The sequence below is a fragment of the Triturus cristatus genome, chromosome 7 (genome assembly GCF_964204655.1).
Source record: "Triturus cristatus chromosome 7, aTriCri1.1, whole genome shotgun sequence".
Classification (NCBI taxonomy): domain Eukaryota; kingdom Metazoa; phylum Chordata; class Amphibia; order Caudata; family Salamandridae; genus Triturus; species Triturus cristatus.
This window is the reverse complement of record NC_140590.1, coordinates 317,389,928-317,412,574: the sequence shown is the minus strand read 5'-3', so window position 1 is coordinate 317,412,574 and position 22,647 is coordinate 317,389,928. Positions and strand designations below refer to the sequence as shown.

General features: G+C 47.0%; 1 protein-coding gene across 7 annotated transcripts in view; it reads right to left on the bottom strand.

The window, feature by feature from the left end:
- PPP6R1 (protein phosphatase 6 regulatory subunit 1) overlaps positions 1-22,647 on the bottom strand; it is a 1,096,922-nt gene that overhangs the window by 510,869 nt on the left and 563,406 nt on the right. For all 7 annotated transcript variants that reach the window (XM_085616386.1, XM_085616383.1, XM_085616382.1 and 4 more), the window contains 2 exons: positions 18,594-18,651; positions 18,351-18,496 (listed from right to left, as the gene is read on the bottom strand). In XM_085616386.1, coding sequence (XP_085472512.1) covers positions 18,351-18,496; positions 18,594-18,651 — 204 coding nt within the window. The remainder of the gene's footprint in view (positions 1-18,350; positions 18,497-18,593; positions 18,652-22,647) is intronic.

The following is a 22,647-nucleotide window of genomic DNA, read 5'->3' as shown; positions in this document are numbered from 1 at the left end:
GAGGGGGGTCAGGCTGGGCTGTGTCCTGGCACCCTTCCTTTTTACACTCTATACAAATGGCCTGGAACACGCCATGTTGGAAGGGTGCCAGGACTTACCACTGTTGCAGAAACGCCCAATACCTGCCCTACTCTATGCGGACGATGCCGTAATTATGGCTCGGACATCGATAGGGTTACAACGCGCCCTTAATACCTATTACAAATATATGGTAAGTTTAGATTTAAAAATAAACATCAACAAAACTTTTATAATGAGTTGTGGGACAGGTGGAAGCAAACAGAAGGATATCTATATAGAAAATACAAAGGTGGAGCCTACTAAAACATACCCTTATCTAGGTATCCTAATCGATAATAAGGGCTCATGGCGTCAAGCAATAAAAGCCATGAAGTTACTTTTTATGAGGACAACAACGGCTCTGGTGAACTTCTAGCAGCGGTTGGGCAAGAGGCCTCCAACGGAGATGCTCCAAATATATCAAGCTAAATGTGTCAGCACAGCAACTTATGGGGCAGGAGTCTGGGGATATGGTGATGTGAATGAACTTCACAAAGTTGAGAATGCCTTTTTAAGATATTTATTGGCAGTCCCACAAGGCACCTCAACATTTCTGTGCCACACAGAATTGGGAATTCCCTACATCACAGACATAATAAAAGTCCAACCGGCCTTATTATGGCATCCCATCTGGTCATCCCCAAAAACATCATTTAACCGGGAGGTTTTGAAAGATAGTCTAGACCTTGAGAATGTCCAAAAGATTGGGTGGCTCAAGTATGTAAAAAATTTCTGGCTGATTTGGGTTTATTAAAATTATTATAAAAATCCCACATTGTTAGCTCTAATCCCAGGAAAATATTTAAAAACAATGTATGAGCCACATGGAGGAGCTTTGATTTGCCACAGAGGCAAACAAGCGAACAGTACAAAATAACTTAATGATGCAATCTAGCCTTTGCATCCAACCTTATCTAACTTTTATTTAAAGTGGGCACGACAGATTTGTGTTAACACTTTAGGCTAGATGTATTCCATTGCTTGGTCAGCTTCCCTAAAATGAATGATTGGGCCAAAAATCTATCAAATTGCCCCTGTGACGAGATCTCGCCCCAAACGTCGATGCACGTGGTCCTGTTCTGTAAATTCTATAAAGAACAAAGAAAAAAATGGATCAAACCTATTTTAAAAATTTGGGGCATGAGACAATGTCGCCCAGCTTATCTTGCACTGCAACTTTTAGATGCAGAATGTTTTACGAGAAATATAGCACACTTCTTGAAAACTAGTATTAGGCATAGAAAGCATCTCTGAAGAATGTCTTACTATGAATTCTGTATTGTGATTAAGTTTTTTATTCCCTTTTTTAAATTATACATTAGTTTTCTTAAAAAACTCCCTGCTTGTTTACAGTGCGTAATAATGATGTTATGAAATTATTAACTGAAATTAATTTATAAATTTAATGTATAATAAGATAGAAAAATTGTTTTTAATTATTGTCGTAAATTGTGCTTTCATGGTTTTTTCTATCATCATATGAAAACCGAATAAAGATAAATTGAATTGAATTGAATTGAGAGATACGTCGGAATCTGAACTAGAAACTGAAAAATCAGACCTGGAAGGAGAGCCAAATATGACAGAGAATGTAGGTGGAAGAGTAAATTTTCCCCAGGAATATCAAGTAATTTAACAGTCATGGTGACAACTTCCCCAGTGGACAAGTCCCCCAGATCAAGAAAAAGGAAAAGAAGGAGCAAAAAAAGGCAAATTAACAATACACTCAGAGTCACAAGAAGCAAAAGAGGGACCAACAAGAAGTGAGTCGAGATGATCTGACCATAGTAAATCTATCGAAAAGAAAACTAACGAATATAGAGGAACAAGTACTACGCAAGGGACTATCATTTTGTCCAACAAATAGATGAGATTACGTTCAGACACGTATTGACCTTTATCTTTTTATATGTAAACTGAAATTAAAATAAATGTTTCATGGAGAAAACATTGAAACCCTAAATGGATCCCGACCGGACAATTGACCCTACGGATCTATTAACTGGGAGTGACTTACTATCTTTACGAGCCATCATGATCTGGGAGGAGAATCAATAGAGAATAGTGCAATACAATCTGCAGATAAGAGTTCCTTGAACAAATTGAGCTAGCACAAGCAGGAATTACTAGCAATGTCAAGCAAAAATCTAGATTCATTTTGGGGATTGAAGTTTCAGGGGACAGAGATGAAACGCTCCGCCTCAATTATGGAACTGCTATGGACCGTCTTACAACTGTCACGAGGTGGATATCTCTCCCCCTGTCTATGGCAGGGAGAGCCTCTTTGATTAAGATGGTGATCCTCCCTCAATTCTTATACCTTTTATTGAACCTTCCCTACAACCCAGGACGTTATTTTTTCTAAATGCTTCGATCCGAGCTCATACGATTGTGTTGGGGGGCAAACAGCCACGGGTGCAATGGGCGATACTTACACGGCCTTATGAGCAAGGCGGGTTCGATATTCCAGACTTCGAATTATACTATGCTTGTGCTCAGGCCCACTATGTATATTTCTGGATTCATCCGCCGGCGTGCATGCCGCAGGTCGCGGCGGAGCACTGGCTAACGGATCCTATCCCGCTCGACGGGCTGATACATGGACCCCCTCGCTCGCGGGACATTGCGCCAACCACCATTACGAGCACGGTAGACGCTTAGTATTATATTATGTTATATTATATTATTATATTATAGTACTCCTCGGTACTACCCCTATCGTACCACCCGCAGCTCTCCCTGCTGCAGGAGACGGGCTTTCGACAACTGTGCAAGCGGGTGCGTGTTGTGACCTGGGGAGATCTGTTCAGCAATGGTATTTTCTGCACTTCAGAACAATTTTTCGGTGATATTCGTCCCACCTCTTTGGATATTTTCTTGTACGTGCGTCTGCGACAGGGCATGTGTGCCACTCTTCCGCACTTTCCACAGGAGCCAGCGAACTTTAAGCCACTTCATCATATGGTGCAGACGGCTAGCCCTAGGCATTTGGTATCCAACTTATATCGGACGATTCGCACGCAACCCCAGAGTGCTGCCCGTGCGCACTGGTCTAGGGATCTGGGTAATGACATAACGGATGAACAATGGCAATATTGTTGCTCACAAACTGCGCACATATCTGATAGTTGCTGTCTACGTATAATTCACTACAAATTCCTACAACGCATGTACTTTACCCCTGCCAGGATGCTTCGCTTTGGGTTGCGGGACACAGACCAATGTGATAGATGTGGCATTTCAGGGGCGGGGTTCCTGCACTTGGCTTGGGTATGTCCGCGGGTGAAGGACTATTGGGTGCAAGTAGTTGGGGCTCGGTCGAACATGACGTCCCTGGCATTGGAATGTGATCCCCTGATTGCGCTCCTAGGATACACTAAACAAATCCCTAAAGCATACAGCCGCTACATCACCCTTTCCCTTTTGTTAGCAAAACGCAGAGTAGCATGTAGGTGGGGGAGGGGGCGAGCCCATAAATTTAAGGAATGGCTGGATGACATGGTTTATTGTCAGGAACAATTGACGATTCACGCCGAAACGCTCCCCTGCGCTTCAAGGTCTAGTAATATCTGGGGTCCTCTCACGCACTATTTGGTGGCACACAATGTGGCTGCCCCTCCGGACGCATCTGCCCCCACTGAAGTATCCAGTAGTCCCCATACCACAGTGTAGGCTTAAGGGGATGGAAGGAGTCCCTGAGCCATGTTGTTTTGGGATGAAGGTGATTACGATGCTGGGTTGTTATGAGCGATGCAACTTAAGATAAATATCTGCTAGACCTACTGTCGCACTTTTGACCTCCCAAGAGGAATTGTATTGTGTCAATGTCTGTAGACAGTGGTGGCAGGGAACAGAATTGTAAGCGGATATCATCCCTCTGGACATGCCGGGAGACAGTACTGAGTATCTGTGGATGACGTATACCAGCAAGAGCAATGAGCACTTAATGCCTTCTTTTTGTATTTCTTTGTATGTCTGTAACCGATATTCTTCTGCTAAGATACATGTTTTTTATGTTGGAAAATTATAGATAAAGTTTAAAAAAAAAAAATCTAGATTCATTCCAAGAACAGCATTTGACATGATCGATAGCTTCCACGAGGTAGTAATCAAAGATTTGGACAAGTTGAGAACTAATCCTAATGAAAATAAAAACAACATAAGAACATTTCTCAACAAGAAGATCTGTCAGTCATAATGAAGCCGTCAGATGAAGGCGGGAACATTGTTCTGCAAGATAGTACCTCATATGAATTGGAAGCCTTGAGACAATTAAGTGATCTCACATGATATGTAAAAATCTCTACTAAAGAATATAATCAAAGCATTTTGGAGTTTCATGGAATGATTGATTTTTGGAGAAATAAGGGGATTCTAAGTCAAGATGAGTATGGCTTTATAAAAGTAGATCATCCTTTCACTCCGACATTCTACCATATCCCTAAATTACACAAAAATGGAAAAAGACCCCCGGGGAGACCGATTGTTTCATCAAGGGGGTAGCCTCTTGGAGAATACTTCCATTTTAGTAAATGCTGTTCTCTGCCCTTTTGTTTTTGACTTGGTATCGTATATTAAAGACAGCACTGATTTTATTAAATTGATTGCTAACACCAGTTGGGAAGATTCCTTCCTGCTAGTTACTTTAGACATCACCAGTCTGTACACATGTATTAACCACAAACTGGGAGAAGTGGCCATAAAATCTTTTTTAAAACCAGACCCCTCAAATATACAGAACATAATCAGATGATTTTACAATTTGTCATTCTGTTTGAACAACAATATTTTTGCATTTGGGGAACTATATATCCAGAGGCAAGGTACTGCGATGGGCACGTGTTTCGGCCCCAGCTATGCAAATGTATTTGTGGGCTGGTGGAAGAAACACGTGGCCTGGGCAGGTACCAATGAGGTCTGGGCACAAAAGATAGGAATTTGGACCCACTTTATAGATGACATTCTTTGTCTGGACAGGCATTAGAGAAGATGTATAAGAATATATAAATAATCTAAACTTAATGAGGTCAATCTTCACTTTTCAAGTACCATCAGCAAACAAGAAGTGCCCTATTTAGATCTATTAGTATACGTCGATAATGATACATTAAAAACTAAGCGGTTTCATAAGCCCACAGCGGGTAATACAACCTTACATTTCACTAGTCAGCACCCACGATTCCTAGTAAATAGTATTCCGTATGGGGAGTGTCTTCGCCTAAAAGGAATAATACTACAAAGGAAAGGAAAGGGGAGAGGAGTTGGCCTAATGGCTAGGGCGCTCGACCGCGGACCTGGGGAACTGGGTTCGAGTCTCGGTAATGACGCTGAACATCCTGTGATTCGGGGCAAATCACTTAATCTCCACGTGCCTAACAAAAAATTAATGTGGGTCCTCATGTAACGTAACTGGTGCTATGTAAAGCGCTCTGATACCCGATTGAATTCGGGTCAAGTTCGCCCTATATAAAACTGCAAATAAAAAAAAAAAAAAGGAAGACTATGAGACAGCCACAAAGCAAGCAGTTGTCCGTTTTGGACAAAGAGGTTACCCACAGAAAGTTCCATGCACAACGAGGGAAATATTGCCCTTTATCTATAATCCCAGGCCATATTCAGCCCGGACGGAATTTTAACCGGCAGGAAGGTATGTTTATATCCTTCTTGGTATCTCCCATATTTATGATCTAACCACATTCATGCCTGGTTTTTGAACAATGTGTTGAATATGCCTATTATGACTTACAGGTTATCTTAACTACAGTGCAGTGATACAGGTACGTCAGGGCTTAGGGCCCCTTTTACGTTACTCTTGGACACTAGAGCATACTTTGTGAACCATTGAAGACTCAGGGGTCTTGATAATTCTGAATATGCTGGATTTTTTGTATTGGGTGCGATACCACACGGCTTTACGCATAGGATTACGGTCATGTGGGCACCACCTCACAATATCATGTTTTCTGTATCAAGCTAATAATAAGTGGTTTGTGACAGTACTATACATGTATGTCTTTCCAGCCCTGAGGAAGTCGCGGGTGACATACCCAGAGCGAAGAAATACGTGCTGGCGGGAGCTACTGGAATGAAAATTAAAACAAGCAACATCAATATTACTGTGTTTGTTACTAAATTTGTGCACTGTATAATATGTGTATTAGGAATTTGTCTATTTAGGTGTGCTAGGGCTTGGTAGTACCCACAGAAAGTTCTAAGGTCAGAAATTGCCAGAGCAGATGAACGTAAAAGGGAAGATCTTTTGAATAGACCCCAAAGAGAGAATAGTGATGATGTGACCAGATTGATTTTAACTTTTTCCTCAGAATCAGGGAGTATCCGCCAGATTTTAAAAAAATCATTGGAATATACTCCAAGCAGATGTAGTTATTGGTCAACTGATGACAAAATATCCTAGTATAACATACAGGAAAAATATTTCCCTTTCCTAGATATGTTGGTGCATAGTCAATTTACCAAAAAAGAATCCAGTTCACATAAAGTGAAAGGTTTATATCCATGCTTAAAATGTAAAGCGTGTAGAAATAGCACCACAGTGAAAAACTACAATATTCCTGGCAGTAGTCAATCTAAAGCTGTTACCAAACTATTAAACTGCAACTCTGACTTCACGGTAGGATAAGTAGTCTGAGAGAAATTAAGATTGTGAAAAATGAAAAACAAAAATATAAAAACAAACATAGCACTAAAATAGGAGAAAAAATATGAAACTGAAATTAGATGGTCACTTATTGGATCGATTGGGCTAATGAATTAATGAATTATTCAAGAATCAGTTGAGGTCTACACCTTTTTCTTTTTGAGCAAATGGATCCCAGTATATGGTTTTGCAAATGAACTTTATTCCTCCTCCTTGCGAATTTGTAAAAAGTATTTTGATTGTTTTTAATATGTGTCTGATTCCCACTAATGAAATTGTTTAACGTCACAAAACATAGTGCAATGAAGCAATTGGCCATTCAGGGCGAGATAACATGAGGCGTGGTGATGCGATATGTTTGATAATATGAAATTTCAGTAAAAAAAAATTTTGATCATACATTAGGCATATGGATAGATCTAGCATTATCCTTTATCCATTATAAGATGGCCTCCGCTAAATGAATTGTTGACTGATTGCAATATACAATTAGTCCGTTTTCTGTTTCAGTGGAAAAATGTGGGAAGTGACATGAATTTAAACTGTGATGAACATTGGGAACATCGGCATTGATAAAGGCCAGCATGGCCGAAACGAGTTTGTCTGCCGATGGGAGCAAAATAAAATAATCTATTTTTAAAATCGCAAGGGTGCACCACGCTTTGTTTGATTCTCAGCGGTTGGAGTAAAATATATATATATTTTTTTTTAAGGGAAGCGTGGTAGGTGTTGTAGGAGGCTGGCTTAGTATATGGTGCACACTTATTCAAGTTGTGAATCTTGCACTAATCCAGGCAACCCTAATCGTGATTTTATGATTTCAAACATTTTTATTGGGTTTTTGATTGAGATACAAAAAGTATGAAATAATAAAACAATAATATAGTACAATACAAAGCAGTGGTCTTTGCTAACCATAGAAAGCTCTGGGGCGGAGCTTAGCTCGCAGCGGAGATGGCTACTTGAGCTCAGAGCTCCGGCGAGCCACACGATCGATTCGTCAAAAATCCTGCTTCCAACGACGCCTAGAACAACTGGCGGCACCAGCGGAGCTCCCTAGGGTACTGTGCAGTCGACCGGCGGAATTTTGAGCCCGGGCGAGCAGTGAAGCAACTTCTGGAGCTGGAGACCCGGAGCGCGGACTAGGCCGAAGATCCCCGACCTCGCGTGAGGAGGCCGGCCGGCGACATGGTGCCACGGGCGGCCAGCAGCGGCCGCGGGGGGCAGACTCTAGGCTCTTCGCGGCGGACAGGAGAGACAGGAGGCGTCACCCTGCAGCGGGCGCACCGGCGGCAGCTGGCGAAGTAAGCGGGGTGCTGCTGGGGCTTGAGCGGGAGCTGCGGAGATCATTCTGGGGGCCCGGGAGATTACCCCACAGCGAACGGCGCACGGAGGGTCTGCTGTTGCGGCGAGTGTCCTGAAACTCGGAGCGGGCACGGGCAGCAGCGGACGGCGAGGTGGTAGCCGGCGAAGAGTGACTCTGGGGCACGCTGGAGGCACGCTGTGTGCAATACTTTGAGGCAGGCCTGGACCTAATAGAAGTAGCAGCCTGAGCGGGGGAGACTAGCGCAACCCGGCTGCGGAGGCGAGGAGAAGGCAGCAGGAGAGGAGAGCTTGCCGTCGGGTTATAGGATGCTGGGCGGGAGCCCCTGATGGACGCTGGACCTGACGAGGCGCTGAGTTGGCAATAGGTGTGCCTCCCGAGTTGGGCCTGGTGCTAACGTATCGCACTCGGAGGGAGTGGAGTGGCGGCCAGGCGCGCGTCCTAGCGGAGAAGCGAGACAGACGGCAGGAGACCGGCTCGCCTGGTGGAGGCGACTGGCGGAGAGCAAGCAACGCGGGCGCCCACAGAGTGAATGACGCGCGGGTGGCCATTGACCGTGACACAGCCGCGTGGAGACTAGAGAGTGCCCAGGCAAGACGGCGCTGCGCTGAGCCGCGTGGGGAAGCGCGATGGGCAAATCCGACAAAACCCAGTCAAGGCTGACGTTCGAGCAGCGGCGCCCCAAGACGCAGACGCTGCTGGAGGGGGCGACGGGAGGCGCGTCTGCACCCCCGGAGGACGACCAGGACTTACGGGGGCTCTTGCTGTCCATGGAGAAAGGGTTGCAAAGCGGCATCACCTCCCTCGGCGCCAAGATAGATGCGCTCTCGTACCGAATGGACCGCATGGGGGAGCGCCTGGACAAACATTCGGAGCGCCTGGACCAATCCGACAGACGTTTATCGGAGGTGGAGGGCGCGCAGACAACTCTGGATCTTGAACACAAGAAGCTCGAGCGCCAAATGCAGGTGTTACAGGACAAAACAGAGGACTTAGAGGCCCGTTCACGGCGGTGTAACTTGCGAATTACTGGCCTTCCGGAGTCCACTGCCACGGGTCGGATGGAGAGCTTCATGGAAACGCTGCTGGTTGAACTGCTGGGAAAAGAGGCGTTCTCCGGGATGTTCGTGGTGGAGAGCGCTCACAGATCCCTGGGCCCCAGGCCTCCGCCGGGAGCGCCACCCCGACCGATAATTGCCAAACTGTTGAACTACAGAGACAGGGATGCCGCGCTGAGGGTTGCCCGGGAAAAGAAGACATTGATGTATGAAGGGTCACCTATCTCGCTCTACCCGGACTTCACAGCTAGAGTGCAGGAAGCCAGACGCCAGTTTGCCCCTGCCAAAAAGCAGCTCCGGGAAATGGGAGTGGATTATGCGATGTTGTACCCAGCCAAGCTGCGGGTCAATAGGCAGGGCAAATCACACATCTTCCAAGACCCTAAAACGCTGCAAAAGGCGCTGAAGGACTAGGCTAAGGAGCAGCGCCGGAGCCCCGCAACGCCGCGGCGGGAAGACGCGAGAGAGGGCGATATGGAAGAACAGGACTGACCCCGTAGTGCGGACTTACTTGATTTGCATTTCAGGCATGAGGAGCTGGGATGTAGGGAGGTAGGCTTGGGGGAGAACAGGTGGGGTGCTGATTGATGATGTTGTCAGGGATTAGAGTAAAATGTGGGGCGCGCCCCCCCTCCCTGACAGTGACACAGCCGCTGGAGAGTGTACACAGCGAAGAGATGTCTGGCTGGGCGCGAATGTAACGCCCATGGCCAGTGAGGCTTCTCCAATTTATCCACTCTTTTATATGGTGCTCAAGGTAACGACTAGGCCCTTATGCCTGAGAAGGGCATCGGAGATGTGGTAGACTAACGCTGGGACGGGATGGAAGAGAAAATAGTGGCTCGCCGGGGCGGGCAGTTGCCGTTAGGTACTAGGCGCTTCCACACTAGGGTGTGAGCGCTGAGCAACCTGCACCCGCGAGTGCGTTCCACACCTTTCAGTGGGTTCACAAGTTAAGAGGGGTGGTGGGATGTATGGGGTGCCCAGGTATGGGAATCGGCAAGGCCAAGTTGGGATGGGTCTGCTGTGGGCGGGGGGGGGATGGGAGGAGGGGGTTTGTGTTACGGGGGTTTGAGGTCACAATGTTGGGGTGCATGGTCCTGACTGTTTGTGTGCTCCTGCACTTTGAGAGGCGCTCCGTGGGGCGATTGGAGCCCTGGCGTCAACACTAACGAAAACCGATACTGCTATGCCTGAGAGACTAGACACGCTCAGAATCCTAACTTGGAATGTTAGGGGCCTGAATGATCACCGCAAAGCCCATAAAGTTATGCACTACCTTAAGAGACATAAGATAGATATAGCTTTCCTTCAAGAGACGCATCTTCCTAATAATAGCCCCATCCTACGCTCTAGGGAGCTACGGGAGGCGCAGGCGGCGGGGTTCACGACAAACTCTAGAGGGGTTCTGACTTGGGTTAGCCCGCAGGTGGAACACAGGGCGCAGCGCGTCGCCATAGACAGCGCTGGTAGATTTGTGCTCACGCGCTTGCAGGGCATGGGTCTAGATTTACTCCTGGTTAATTGTTACGGGCCGAACTATGACTGCCCGGAGTTTTTCACAGCGTTGGCAGGCGCGATCGGGGATGCAGACGCGCGGAATGTGCTCTGGGGCGGCGACTTTAATGTAGTGATGGATCCTGAGCTTGATAGATCGGGTGGCCCGAGACGAGCACAACCAGCGGCAGCGAAGACGATCACACGAGAAATGCTTTGCTTAGATCTCGCGGATTTGTGGAGAACTCGTAACCCGGCATTAGGGGGCTACACACATTACTCTGCATACCACAACTTGCACACGCGGATAGATTACTGGCTACTATCGGCGTCCCTCCTTTCGCAGGTACGCGAATGCACGGTGCTTCCGCGCACGCTTTCCGACCACTCGCCGATACTGGGTTTCCCTGGCCACGCCCAGAAAAGTACCCCCGCCATTTCTTTGGCGATTTCCCCCTTACTCGCTGCTGGATCCCCTCTTTAAGGAGGAGCTGGCGGCTGCGATTGAGCTATTCTTTGATACCAATCTGGGCTCTGTGGAGGATTTCCAGTCTATCTGGGAGACCTTTAAGGTCTACATTCGAGGGGTGGCGATGGCCAAACACTCGGGGGTGCTCCGAGATATTAGGCAGCGGCTTACGACGCAGGAGCGCAAATTGGAGGCTCTTGAGACCAGACTGTGAGAAACGGGCGGGGAGGAAGTTACAGAGGAGATAAAAACTCTCCTGGCGGAGTACCACGAGGCTGCTGATACAGAGGTGCTGCATCTGGGGAAGTATGCTACGGCCAGGGTTTATGGGGAAGGCGACAGACCGGGGTCGGTGTTAGCTAATTTGCTCAAGGCCCGTAGACGCAGAGCCGCCGTCACCCAGATCAGGTCTGAGGATGGTTCGCTACTAACGGCGGAGGAAGACGTGGTAGAGCGATTTCGGTCGTACTACGCCGGGCTTTATGCTACTCAGCAAACCGGTATGGAAGATAGCATAGGGGACTATCTGGACTATATAAAGTTGCCGTACCTCGCGAGCGAGCACAGGGAGTTTCTGTCCCTGACAATCGAGAGGGACGAAATTCTAGAGGCCCTTGCTGGCATGAAAGCGCATAGCGCCCCGGGAGCGGATGGCCTCACTGTTGCGTTCTACCGCGCTTTTATTGACCAGCTCCTACCACACATATTGACACTGTTCGATGACATGTGCGTTAAAGGACATATGCCGCCGTCCATGCGTGAGGCGCTCCTGGTCGCTATACCGAAACCAGGCAAAACACCCGAGGAGTGCAGCTCCTATAGGCCGTTATCACTGCTTAACGTAGATGCGAAATTATATGCCAAGGTTTTGGCCACGCGCCTGGCCCTGCTCGCACCGGAACTGGTTGCCCCAGAACAGGCGGGGTTCGTTCCGGGCAGGAACCTCACATACAATTTACGGACGGTGTTTATAGTCATGCAGCATGTGCGCCCCGACGCGCGTGCGCTCGCTGTCTTCCTTGACATGGAAAAGGCTTTCGACTCGGTCGAGTGGCCATTCATGCGGCAGGTTCTGACAAGAATGGGGCTGGGCCCGGTCTTTCTTCAAATGATAGGAGTACTGTATAGTGGCCCCACGGCGAGAATACGATTGGGTGATCGAGTCACAGATGCGATACCAATCTCGAGAGGAATGAGGCAGGGCTGCCCCCTGTCGCCCCTTTTGTACGCATTGGTGGCGGAGCCACTGGCGTGCGCTATGCGGGAATACCACAGCCTATGGGGCATCAATTTTCCAACTTACAAGATAACTGTGTCCACATATGCAGATGACACCCTGCTGTATGTCAGGGACCCGGAAACTAACCTGGCCCCAGTGTTGAGGGAGGTGGTTCAGTTTGGAGCGCTCTCCGGGCTGAAGGTCAACTGGGACAAGTCTATCGCGTTCCCGCTGTCGCCGGTCACTGTTCCTTTCGTCATGGAATAGCCGTTGCAGTGGACTGAGGACCCGGTCCGATACCTGGGGATCCAGCTTCATAGGGACTCGGAGGTGGTGCTATCTGAGAACTACGGAAGGGCCATCAGTAAACTTGAGGACGACGTGGTGACTTGGATCACGCTGCCCCTTTCGCTACTGGGATGCATATCCATCATGAAGATGGTGGTGCTCCCTCGGTTCCTGTTTCTGTTTGCGAACATCCCCATGGTTCTGTCCCGTGCTTTCTTCGCGCGGTTGAAGGCGTCAATGCTGAGGCTGGCGTGGGCTGGCGAGCAGGCGCGGATCAGCTGGAGGGTCCTGACGCTGCCTTACCATATGGGCGGCCTGGGAGCGCCCGATATGGAGCTGTATTATAGGGTGGCGCAGGGGGCTCAGGCGCATAGCTGGATACATGGTGGTGAGACCGTCCCGCACCTCAAGTTAGAGACATTGTTTGCAGCGCCGCTGCCGCTCCCCGCTGTCATTTTTGAACGCCCGGACCGCCGCACGGGGTTCCTCGACTCCTTGAACTCCACTAGACATGCTTGGAACAGCATACTACAACGCGCGTCGGGGGCGCAGCTTTATTCGCCGGCAATGCCAATTGCCTGGGCGGTATGGCTGGCCCCTTGCACGGAAGACGGAGTGATACGGTCGCTCAGAGAGATAGGTGTGCACACCATGGGCGACATGTTTGATGACTGAGTGGTAAAGACAGGGGAGGCGGTGGCAGCCTCGGACGCGGGGTGCACGCAGTTGCAACGTTTCCAATACCACAGAGTCAGGCATGCCTGGAAACAGTTATTGGGGTGTGACATGGCGGAGCCTGCGGAGGTTCGGGAATTGACGCACATAATTAAGAATGACAACCCCCAAGGGTTGATCTCAAAGCTGTACCGAATGGCGCAGTCTCAGAGGGTGCATGAGTTCGCTAAAGCCAGATTGGAATGGCAAAGGGACTTAGATATCACAATTGACGATGCCATGTGGGCATACTGCTGCACGGGGATCAGACGCATCTCCCTGCATGGCAGACATCGGCTGGTCCATTTCAAGTACCTCAACAGGTATTACTACACTCCGGAGCGCTTACACAGATATGGGTTGCGGGAGGACCCTGCGTGTGAACGGTGCAAGCACCCGACGGCGGGCTTCCTGCACCTAGCGTGGCGATGCCCGGGCATATACAACTACTGGGAGGCGGTATACCAACAGATAGTGGAGGTGACGGGGGTGGAGATGGCCCCGGACCCGGCTGTGGCATTGTTGGGACATTCCAGGGTGGTGCCGAAGGCGGCTCGATGCCTGGTGGATATGGAGATGCTGGTTGCGAAACGACGAGCTGCGATGTGCTGGATGCGGGGTCCCTTGCCCACTGTGGCGCAGTGGAGGCGCGATGTGCTATACTGCTGCACCCAAACGGGGAGGTTCAGTGAGCTGCTGCCACCGCGTAGCCGGCCAAAAAACTTCTGAGAACTGTACGTAGACTACCTGGGCAGACGGGAAAAGGCAGCGGGAAGCCCCGCGGGGGCCCCTGCTCGGAGATGGCAGAAGAGGAGGCTCCCGGGGGGGGGGTGAGTGTGTGGGGGAAGCATGATGACTTACCTACGACGTTCGGAGTAGAGGCGACAGAATGTGTTAGGAGTGCTACACGGGCGGAGGACGAGTGGTGACTGTGTGCGGGATGAGGCTGCGACCGACAGAGGACCTCAACTGTTTAGTTCGGGCGGGAGGGTAGGGGGAGTTGGGCGGGACCCTTGGGAGGGGGTTTAGAGTTTACGGTCACAAAACGGGACTGTGCACAACAATATGCGGGAGGAACACGCTCGGGCCTGGCCGCCGACAGTGGATCGCCCCACTGCCAAGGTTCATGGGAGAGGGACAATTGGCATGCAGTGGGTCCTGTACCAGTGATGCACGGCGATGCCCGACCTCCGGGATGTGGGATAGCCGATACTTTTGGAGTGATAATTGCGAAAAGGTGGCCGGCCCCTGGTTGGTGGCGCAGAGCTATGTATGTCAATGTGCCTTGTTTGCAGTCAATAAATAAAATTTACAAAAAAACAAAAAAAAAACATAGAAAGCTCTTAAAGTGGTAGCTGTGGCGAGCAGCTTTCTAGGTTTATCTTGAAGGAGTGTAAAGCAGCTTGTCTTACCAGTTTTATCAGTAGTGTAAGTTAGATGAAAAGAAACCACACAGTTTTTAGAAAAAATGAGTCTATTTATTACAACACAATATCACCAACACATTGGTATCCCTCCTACCTGGAGATATCAACACAATACACAAGAAAACTTCAAAAGCAATCGGGTAAATAACTCAAAATACAGTGGTCTCCAGGGGAAGACCAAACCATACATTAAGAAAGTGGAATACAAAATGCAAAGGAGAACGGGACTTGGAACAGAAGACCCAGAAGAGCCAGGGACACAAGGAACTACCCAAGGTAAGTACCTAGGAACCCCCCGGAGGATGTGTGCAGAGTGGAAACACAGCCACGCGCCCAATGGAAGCCAATGGAGAAGTCGCAGTTGCAATTTTAATGAAGGAACCTTCCCAGAGGACCCTGAAGAAACCGTTTGGAAGACAGAAGGTTGTAAAGCCACCACAGCCGTGGATGCACCAAGAAACAGGTTATCTGCAACAGGGAAGCCGGGTTCACAGGGGTGAAGTGGCGTCGAAACCTGCCGTAGACAACAATGGACTACTTTGAAGAAGATGCCTCTGGAGAAGACTGTGAAGGAGTGTGGTGGAATGAAAGGGTGGATTTCGGAAGTGAAGAACCTGCAAGCAGAGATCGGACAGAGTCTATGCCACTCGGAGGTGACCAAGAGGCACAATGACTACCGATGTCGGGAGGTTCTGAAGAGTCGACGGTGACCTTCTCACTGCAGCTGTGAGGACCAGGCAACGCTGAGGAAGACAAGAGGCCGTGCACGTGCTGTCCCACGTCAGATGTCAGTGTCCAGCAGGGGTACTTACAATCGTTGGATGACTCAACTGGGTTGCAAGACGAAAAAGGAGCAACATTGGGACCAGCAAGGTACAAGAGACTCACCAACAGGAGAGTCGGAGCAGGTCCCAAGCAAGCAGGGGAGCCCACTAAAGCAAGAGAGGATCCTAAGGCCGAAGTCACAGGAGTCGTGAGGACCTCGAGCAGCTCACCAAAGATGGAGGCCACGGTGCTGAGGATGCAGTGAGGACGCTTATCTTGGGGGGGGGAAGAGGTGCAGGAGGCTGGAGCTTCTTGTAGTCCACAGATCTCTGGAGTGCAAAGCATACAAGCCTAAGCCACCGCAACTCAACGTGGTGCATACGGGACAGGTCGGGACTCGAGGGAGTTGCAGAACCACCACCTGTGTTGTTGAGCCTCGGGAAGTCCGTAGGACGACAGGAGCTGCAGACCGGTCAGCTTCCTTGTGGTGCCTGCAGATGCAGGGGAGTGACTCCTTCCCTCCAAGGGAGATTTCTTCGGGTGTCCTTGATGCCCACAGCTCTGTTGAAGAACCTGGATGAAGCACAGACGAAGAAGAAGACTTGAACAGTGAGACCAGGAACCACTGGAGTCTCTCTTGGTGAGGTCTCAGTTCACATTGATGTCCCAAGAAGGCCAAGTGTCCAGGCGATTAAAGAGCGACGTAGTTTCAGGGTTGAGTCTAGTCCCACGATGAATCTAAGGACCCACCCACAGGGGAGCCCTTAAGTACCCTAAGGAAAGGGTTGGTACAACGCTGGGTCCCCTACCGGAGGAGGGGCTGCATAGAGGGGAGGATACTCCCATGCTCTTTGTTTCATTTTAAGCTAGAGCAGAAATCAAGGTTTCCTGAACTGGCTCAAACTGGAGTATGTAAGGAGGGCACCACATTTGCCCTTCAAAGCAGTCTGGTGGGCTGGCAAGGGCCCCCACCCCAGCCCCATACACGAAGGCCTGTTCGGGAGGTGGTCACTACTCCCTGTGACAGGAAAGCTATTGTTCTACCTTCCCCTGCTCAAGCTTGGCTCATGAGCGGGAGGGCAGAATTGTGTCAGAGGTCGGCAGCAGCACTAGCTTGGTTGCAGACCCTGAAAGGCTGTTCCCGGAAGTACAGGGGTGTCCCCAAAGGAGTCCCCAGTCCAGTACATGGGATCATACATCCAACACTGGAATCAGTGTTGGGGTATGATTCCAACATGTTTGATACCAAACAAGACTGGGTTAGACGCAGCCACTATCTAGTTAGGTATCTCGTAATGACTGATGTCCACTATATGTCTAAAAATGTCTGCGAGCACATACAAAGCCTGGTGAATCGACCCGAGGTTTGTAAGAGTGTCCTGCTTATGCAGGGGCACCCTCACACTTATAACCAAGCACACTACCCTCAGGGCTTAAGAGCCTGCCATAGGGGTGACTTATAGGTTTTAAGTGCAGTGACCTCAGGTAAAAGGAAACCTATATCTGTTGTGAGAGGTGCAAGCAGAAACTCACACAGGCTGCAATGGCAGGCCTGTAGTTGCAGCTGAAGTGGACTCCCATGGTTGGCACCATACATACCTATGCCCTGGGTACTTTAGTACCATATGCTAGGGACTTACAAGTGTACACCAGTAGCCAATTGTGAAGGTACCAGAGTACTTACCATTTGAATTTAGGGGAGAAAGCACAGTTGCTGGGGTCCTGATTAGCAAGATCCCAGCAGACCAAGTCAAAAACACACCAGGCAAAATGTGGGGGTAACCAAGCTAGAAGGATTCTTACCTTCCTAGGTTTATGTTTATTGTGTGGTGTTGGACAGACGTTTCCTGCACTGATAAAGTGAGCAACAGAACTGAGATAAAAATAGGTGAGAGAGAAAATGTTACAATCCTATGGTGCAGGATGGCAGTACTCTTTAAAGAGATGGGTCTTCAATTTCTTTCTGAATTGCAGGAGGGGAGAAACAGCTTCAGTGGGAATTTTTGTTTTGGATCATGGGTTAGATGCACAAGTTACACCATCTCTCACTCAAACTCATTCTGTATGGCAAATGGAGGAATATTTGTGACAATATTTTGAGTAACAGGCATAAAACCTACCAGCAGGCTAGAGAGGTCAACTTCCGTGAGATATGACAGAGTTCATTTAAGTTACATGCCAGGTTACTTAATACACTGAACTCAGTGCATGTCAGATCACCCTAGGTGTCGGCACGATAAAGTAGGAATTCTACATATTTTAAGTAGCACTAGATACAAGTAACAAAAACTCACTGGGAAAATTGGTATTTACATGGGACAGGACAACATATGTAAATTATATAAAAAATAAATTCAAGAAACTAAACAAAGCTATGAAAAGGGCTGCAGATCTTTGAGAGTATGTGTTCTCTTAATTTAAGCCATGGGTTCAATAGTGTAGACTTATTTTGAGTAGTAGGTACGTTTTCACTGTTTCTTTATAAGGTAGGACATCACATTGTAAACCATTTACCTCATTGGATTTTGACATGCATGATTCGATGTCTGGGTTAAGTATTATGCTGTGTCTGTAATTTTTAAAATAGTCTTAATTTGAAGCAGACACATGAAAACTTTTTATAGATTAGGACAGGGTCATGTTTTAGATCTATTCCAGATGCAAAAGAGATCTTCCTAAAAGAAGAAACTCTTTGAAGGGTTAGAGTGAGAGGTGAGATTGGAAGTAGGGAAAAAACTAGTGCTGTAAATGAGCTTATTTTTTTGGACTACAAAATGAATGCAGCAAAATATTTCATAAGGATTACAATAGCTTTTAGATACGCCGCTCCCACTCCTAATATAAAATGATCATTCAGAAAAGATAACAGACCTGGGGCCCGAAGTCTTCACTGTACCAGAGGAGAAACGTATTTCCTTCTCTTGCCAGATGTCCTCCCCGTCAGAACCATCGTCATCTTCGTCATCAAACTGCTGGATCCGCTCTTTGCAGCAGATATCAAAGAGGTTGGCATTTGGCTGCAGGCAGAAAGAAAGGATAAGGAAATAGCACAGGGAAACACATACGGTTTGAAAATATCTCAAGAAAACCAGAAGAGCTCATGAAAGTACTTACACTGTCATCATCAGCATGGAGAGAAAATGTAATGTTGGCTGTTTTATCAAAGGGGGCACTGTAAAAAAAATACATATATGGTATTAAAGGGCATCAAGGAAAAAGAAGTGGAGAGCGTGAAAATTAGTGACTGGTCATGAAAAGTGTAAGTGAGAAATCAGCAATCAAGAAAAGCTTGAGTAATCTAACTGGGAGAACAGCTGCTTGGCCACTCTGGGTCAGTGGCATATTGGAGGAGTTATTAAATGTGCCCAGCATTCCTTTCAAAATAACTCAATTATTCATTTTGTCATGCTAGAAACAGCAATGGCAGTCATAACGTTCCTTATATGGTAGCATAATGTGAACGTCATCCATGTAGCAACAGCTTTGCATGTCAAAAATCTGCAATGTCACTTACACTTTTAACATTGCATAGTTAACCACCAAATAACCAATCTGAAAGGTTAAAATCTAGATAATGCAAACGTCTATCTTGAGTTAAAAATAATTTAACCAAACTATCTAAGAGGCAATCCGATTAGGATGTCCTGGCAGATATTAATCTTTCGTAACTCGCCTCCTCCTAGAGACAATATCATGTGCAATCACTAGAAGTAGTTTCGCCGTTTGACTAATTAAAAATAAAAAAATACTAAAGAAAGAAATGAGGGATGTAGGAGTCTAATTGATGAAACTGAAAAGATGCATCACGTCAGAAGTGAAGTTGTCATCTTGAAAATATCAGGTCAATGTCTTGGGTGTTAGAACTGAGCAGCTTGTCAATCGACTTTATAGAATGCAACTGCAAGGCCAAAAACTAAACAGGCAGTGCAATCACAAGAGAAGTTGGACCGAGTGAATGCAAATACTATCCAAAACCTTATGGGAACATGGTGCCAGAGTCTACTGCTTTGAATCAACTGCACAATGGAGGGGAAGCTACAACATAATAAAAGGAATAGGCAGCTAGTGAAGAGGTTTGCAATTGTCTTTAATCTAAGCCTTTAGCATGTTAAAATATGTGGTACCGCCTGTTAATTTAACTGACAGAGGTCCAGTGTCTTTACCCAATGGTACTGAAGGTAATAATTCTCAGGCACAAGTTACAGTAACAATGTACCATTTGTACGTTTAGTCCAGAGCAGGATGACCAGTGCTCCGTTTTATACCCCACATACAGGTACTTCCAACATAAAAGCACTCCAAGAAGAAAGGTATCTATACAGCTGCTTCTTTTCCTACCCAAAAAGCATCTCAATAAATACACACACCCAGTGATTAGGTGCTGCATGAAGGCTATAGTTGGGCCCTTCTGCAGTCTTATTTAATGCGTGTAATACCATGCATATATTTATCCCATGCAGAGGAGAGGCTATGTCCATTGTGTGAGGCTTTTCAGGATTTCAAACACTACACCTTTGCCATTTGTATGCAATTCGAGCAAGAGAAAAGGAAAACTTACTGGGTAGATAACTCTGGTTTCAAGAGAACAACAAATATAGCTTATAGAATCATGGTAGATGATACCCTAAAGAGCAGAAATCTAGTACCCAACAAAATAAACAAATTAGTCTACTATAATATTAAAGGACTCATAATAAGAAAGAAGCATGGGGACGTTTTATAAGAGCATGTGTGCGCCAACGTCAAAGGACTTTGACCACACAGAGCTTTCAAGAAATTGCCAAAGCAGGTTGTTTGCTTCACGTGGTTGGACTCAAGTAGTCAATACTTAGAGCCACACAACAATAAACCACCCCAGCAGCTCAGTACACAAAACGAATTCCTGATTGAACCAAATACCTAATTACAAAATATGGGCTTCATATTGGAGAATTCAGAGCCTGGTACCAAACAGCTTGCCAGGTGGTTAGAACAAACACCCATAATAGAATACAGAGAGCCCATAACAGTTAACATTGATCAGTACAAGCACTAAAGTTAACTGTTCTCTTCTCAGAGAAAAGCAATAGAATCAATCTAACACTCTGATGTGGGAACTATAGAATAGATCTATTTGCGAGTTAAGAGCATACATCCAAGACATATTCACAACACAAAAATTCTTATATCCTGTCAACAGCTCTTAATTAGCCATAGTAGACTAAAAAGCTTGTCACATATACAAAATATGAACAATGCTAAGGTTTGTTCATAAATAAATCTAAGAACAGCAAATCAGCTTTAGAACTTCAACACTTCGATCCCTTCTGATCGGCAGTGTAGACTTTTCACAATATGGACACCAGATCAATAATAAATGATATTGCTCAACCCGCTGCTAACCAAAGAAAAAGGAACATTTTTCAAATTTGTTGCACCAGCACAAGCAACCTGAGTTACATCAAATATCCTGCAATGGAGTCCATGGTGTGACTGTGACTGACAGACACCCCCACCCTCCACTAGGTAGATATAGTTAGGTCTGCTCTTCCACAAAGAGTTTTTTGGTTTGCTAATAACTTTCGTCCCATTTGACAAATCTTCACAAATCTTTCTAAAACAAAAAAGTTAATCCACCTCAGGAGCTACCTGATAAGTTTCAGGGTGATCCATTAAGAGTAGCAGAGAAAAAAAGAGGGTCCCAAATGAAAAATCCCCATGCATTTTCAATAGACTTCTTTAAGAAGGGCTATAGTAAAAACTGATGAACGGAATTACAACAAATTTGGCAGAAAGCTAGATCTGGGTACGCAGAATGTGCTTTTTGTGATTTGGTGTAAATCCATTCAGTAGTTTGAGAAATTTAGGGTAAAAATGTATTGTATATTTAAGTGGATGAGTCCGCAAGAGTCTCCAGAGACTCGCCGGAGCACCAGTTTAAAAATGGAGCATTCTGATTGACCTAGAGAGCTGGACTAATCATTCTGACTGGCTGCCAGCAACATTACAAAAATGTTGCTGGCAGCCATTATAGGAATTAGCGTCCTGAAATAAAAAATAAATAAGGGCGTAGTGTAGGGATACCCTGACCCATTAGGGCCAAATGGCCACATGGCCTGCCTCTCCTTTAATTTTTTTTAAAAAAAAGGTCCTGGATATGATGTCCCCAGGGCCAGACCCTGTGGCCAAAGCCCTACCACACATGACCTAAGGCCGTGTGCAGTGTGGGATTGGCCACAGGACCTGGCCTTGCACCAACCCACCACTACACATGGTTAAAGGCCTTGACCAGCGTGGGGTTGGCTACTTGCGAGGGGTTAGCCACAGGCCTTGTGGCCAACCCCTTACAGGGGTTGGCTGCATGTGCAGGGTTGAGGCCCTGCATCCAACCCCACTACTTTACGTATCGTAATTATATATTTCTTTACTGTAGGAAAGTGCCCCTTTTTCCACATGGTCACCCCCACTTTTTGCCTAGTAGCTGATGCAATTTTGACAGAAGTGCCCTAGATTCCTGCTATCCAGGCTCACAGTGCCAGATTTCTTTCTCTAAAACTGTACAATTGATCCCCTAAGGATAAAAACATTATTATAAAGGCCCCCGAAAACCTGTTCAAGAGAGTGGGCCCAAGACAATACACAGACTAAGGATGGGTACCAGGGTAAGAACTGGGATCGCAAGAAGGCTTAGTGCTTTAATTGCAAAAGCAAATGGGCATTGAACTGAGACCCTAGGCTTCCTCTACTGCGCCCCCAATTAACCCTGAGGTGAGTCTCCAAACAGGATCCTTGGTGTACCCTGACCCAGTCAGAAAACACACTGAAGCCAGTTTAATGTCAGAGGGTGGGGTGGATGTAGCTGTCCTGGCCATCTGGCCAAGTAATCTGAAGAACAAACAGCCTCATATTAATGAGATTAGAGTGGAAGCACAGATACAGAAAGTGTCACCATGCTGACTAAAAAATTGTATCTTCTGAACAGTACATGCCTGGACAAACTTATCCAGTTACCAATGCTGATAATGTGACTAAGGTTAATTTTATGGCTATGGTGGAGTGGGGAGGGGTTTCTGGCCAAAAGAAGGTGGCTGTGTCCTCTGCAATTCCTGTTGAATGTCTGCTAGGGAATAATCTGGAGTCCTCAGCGGATTGAGGTAGAGCTAAGAGCCCATGCAGTCAGCTGGGAATC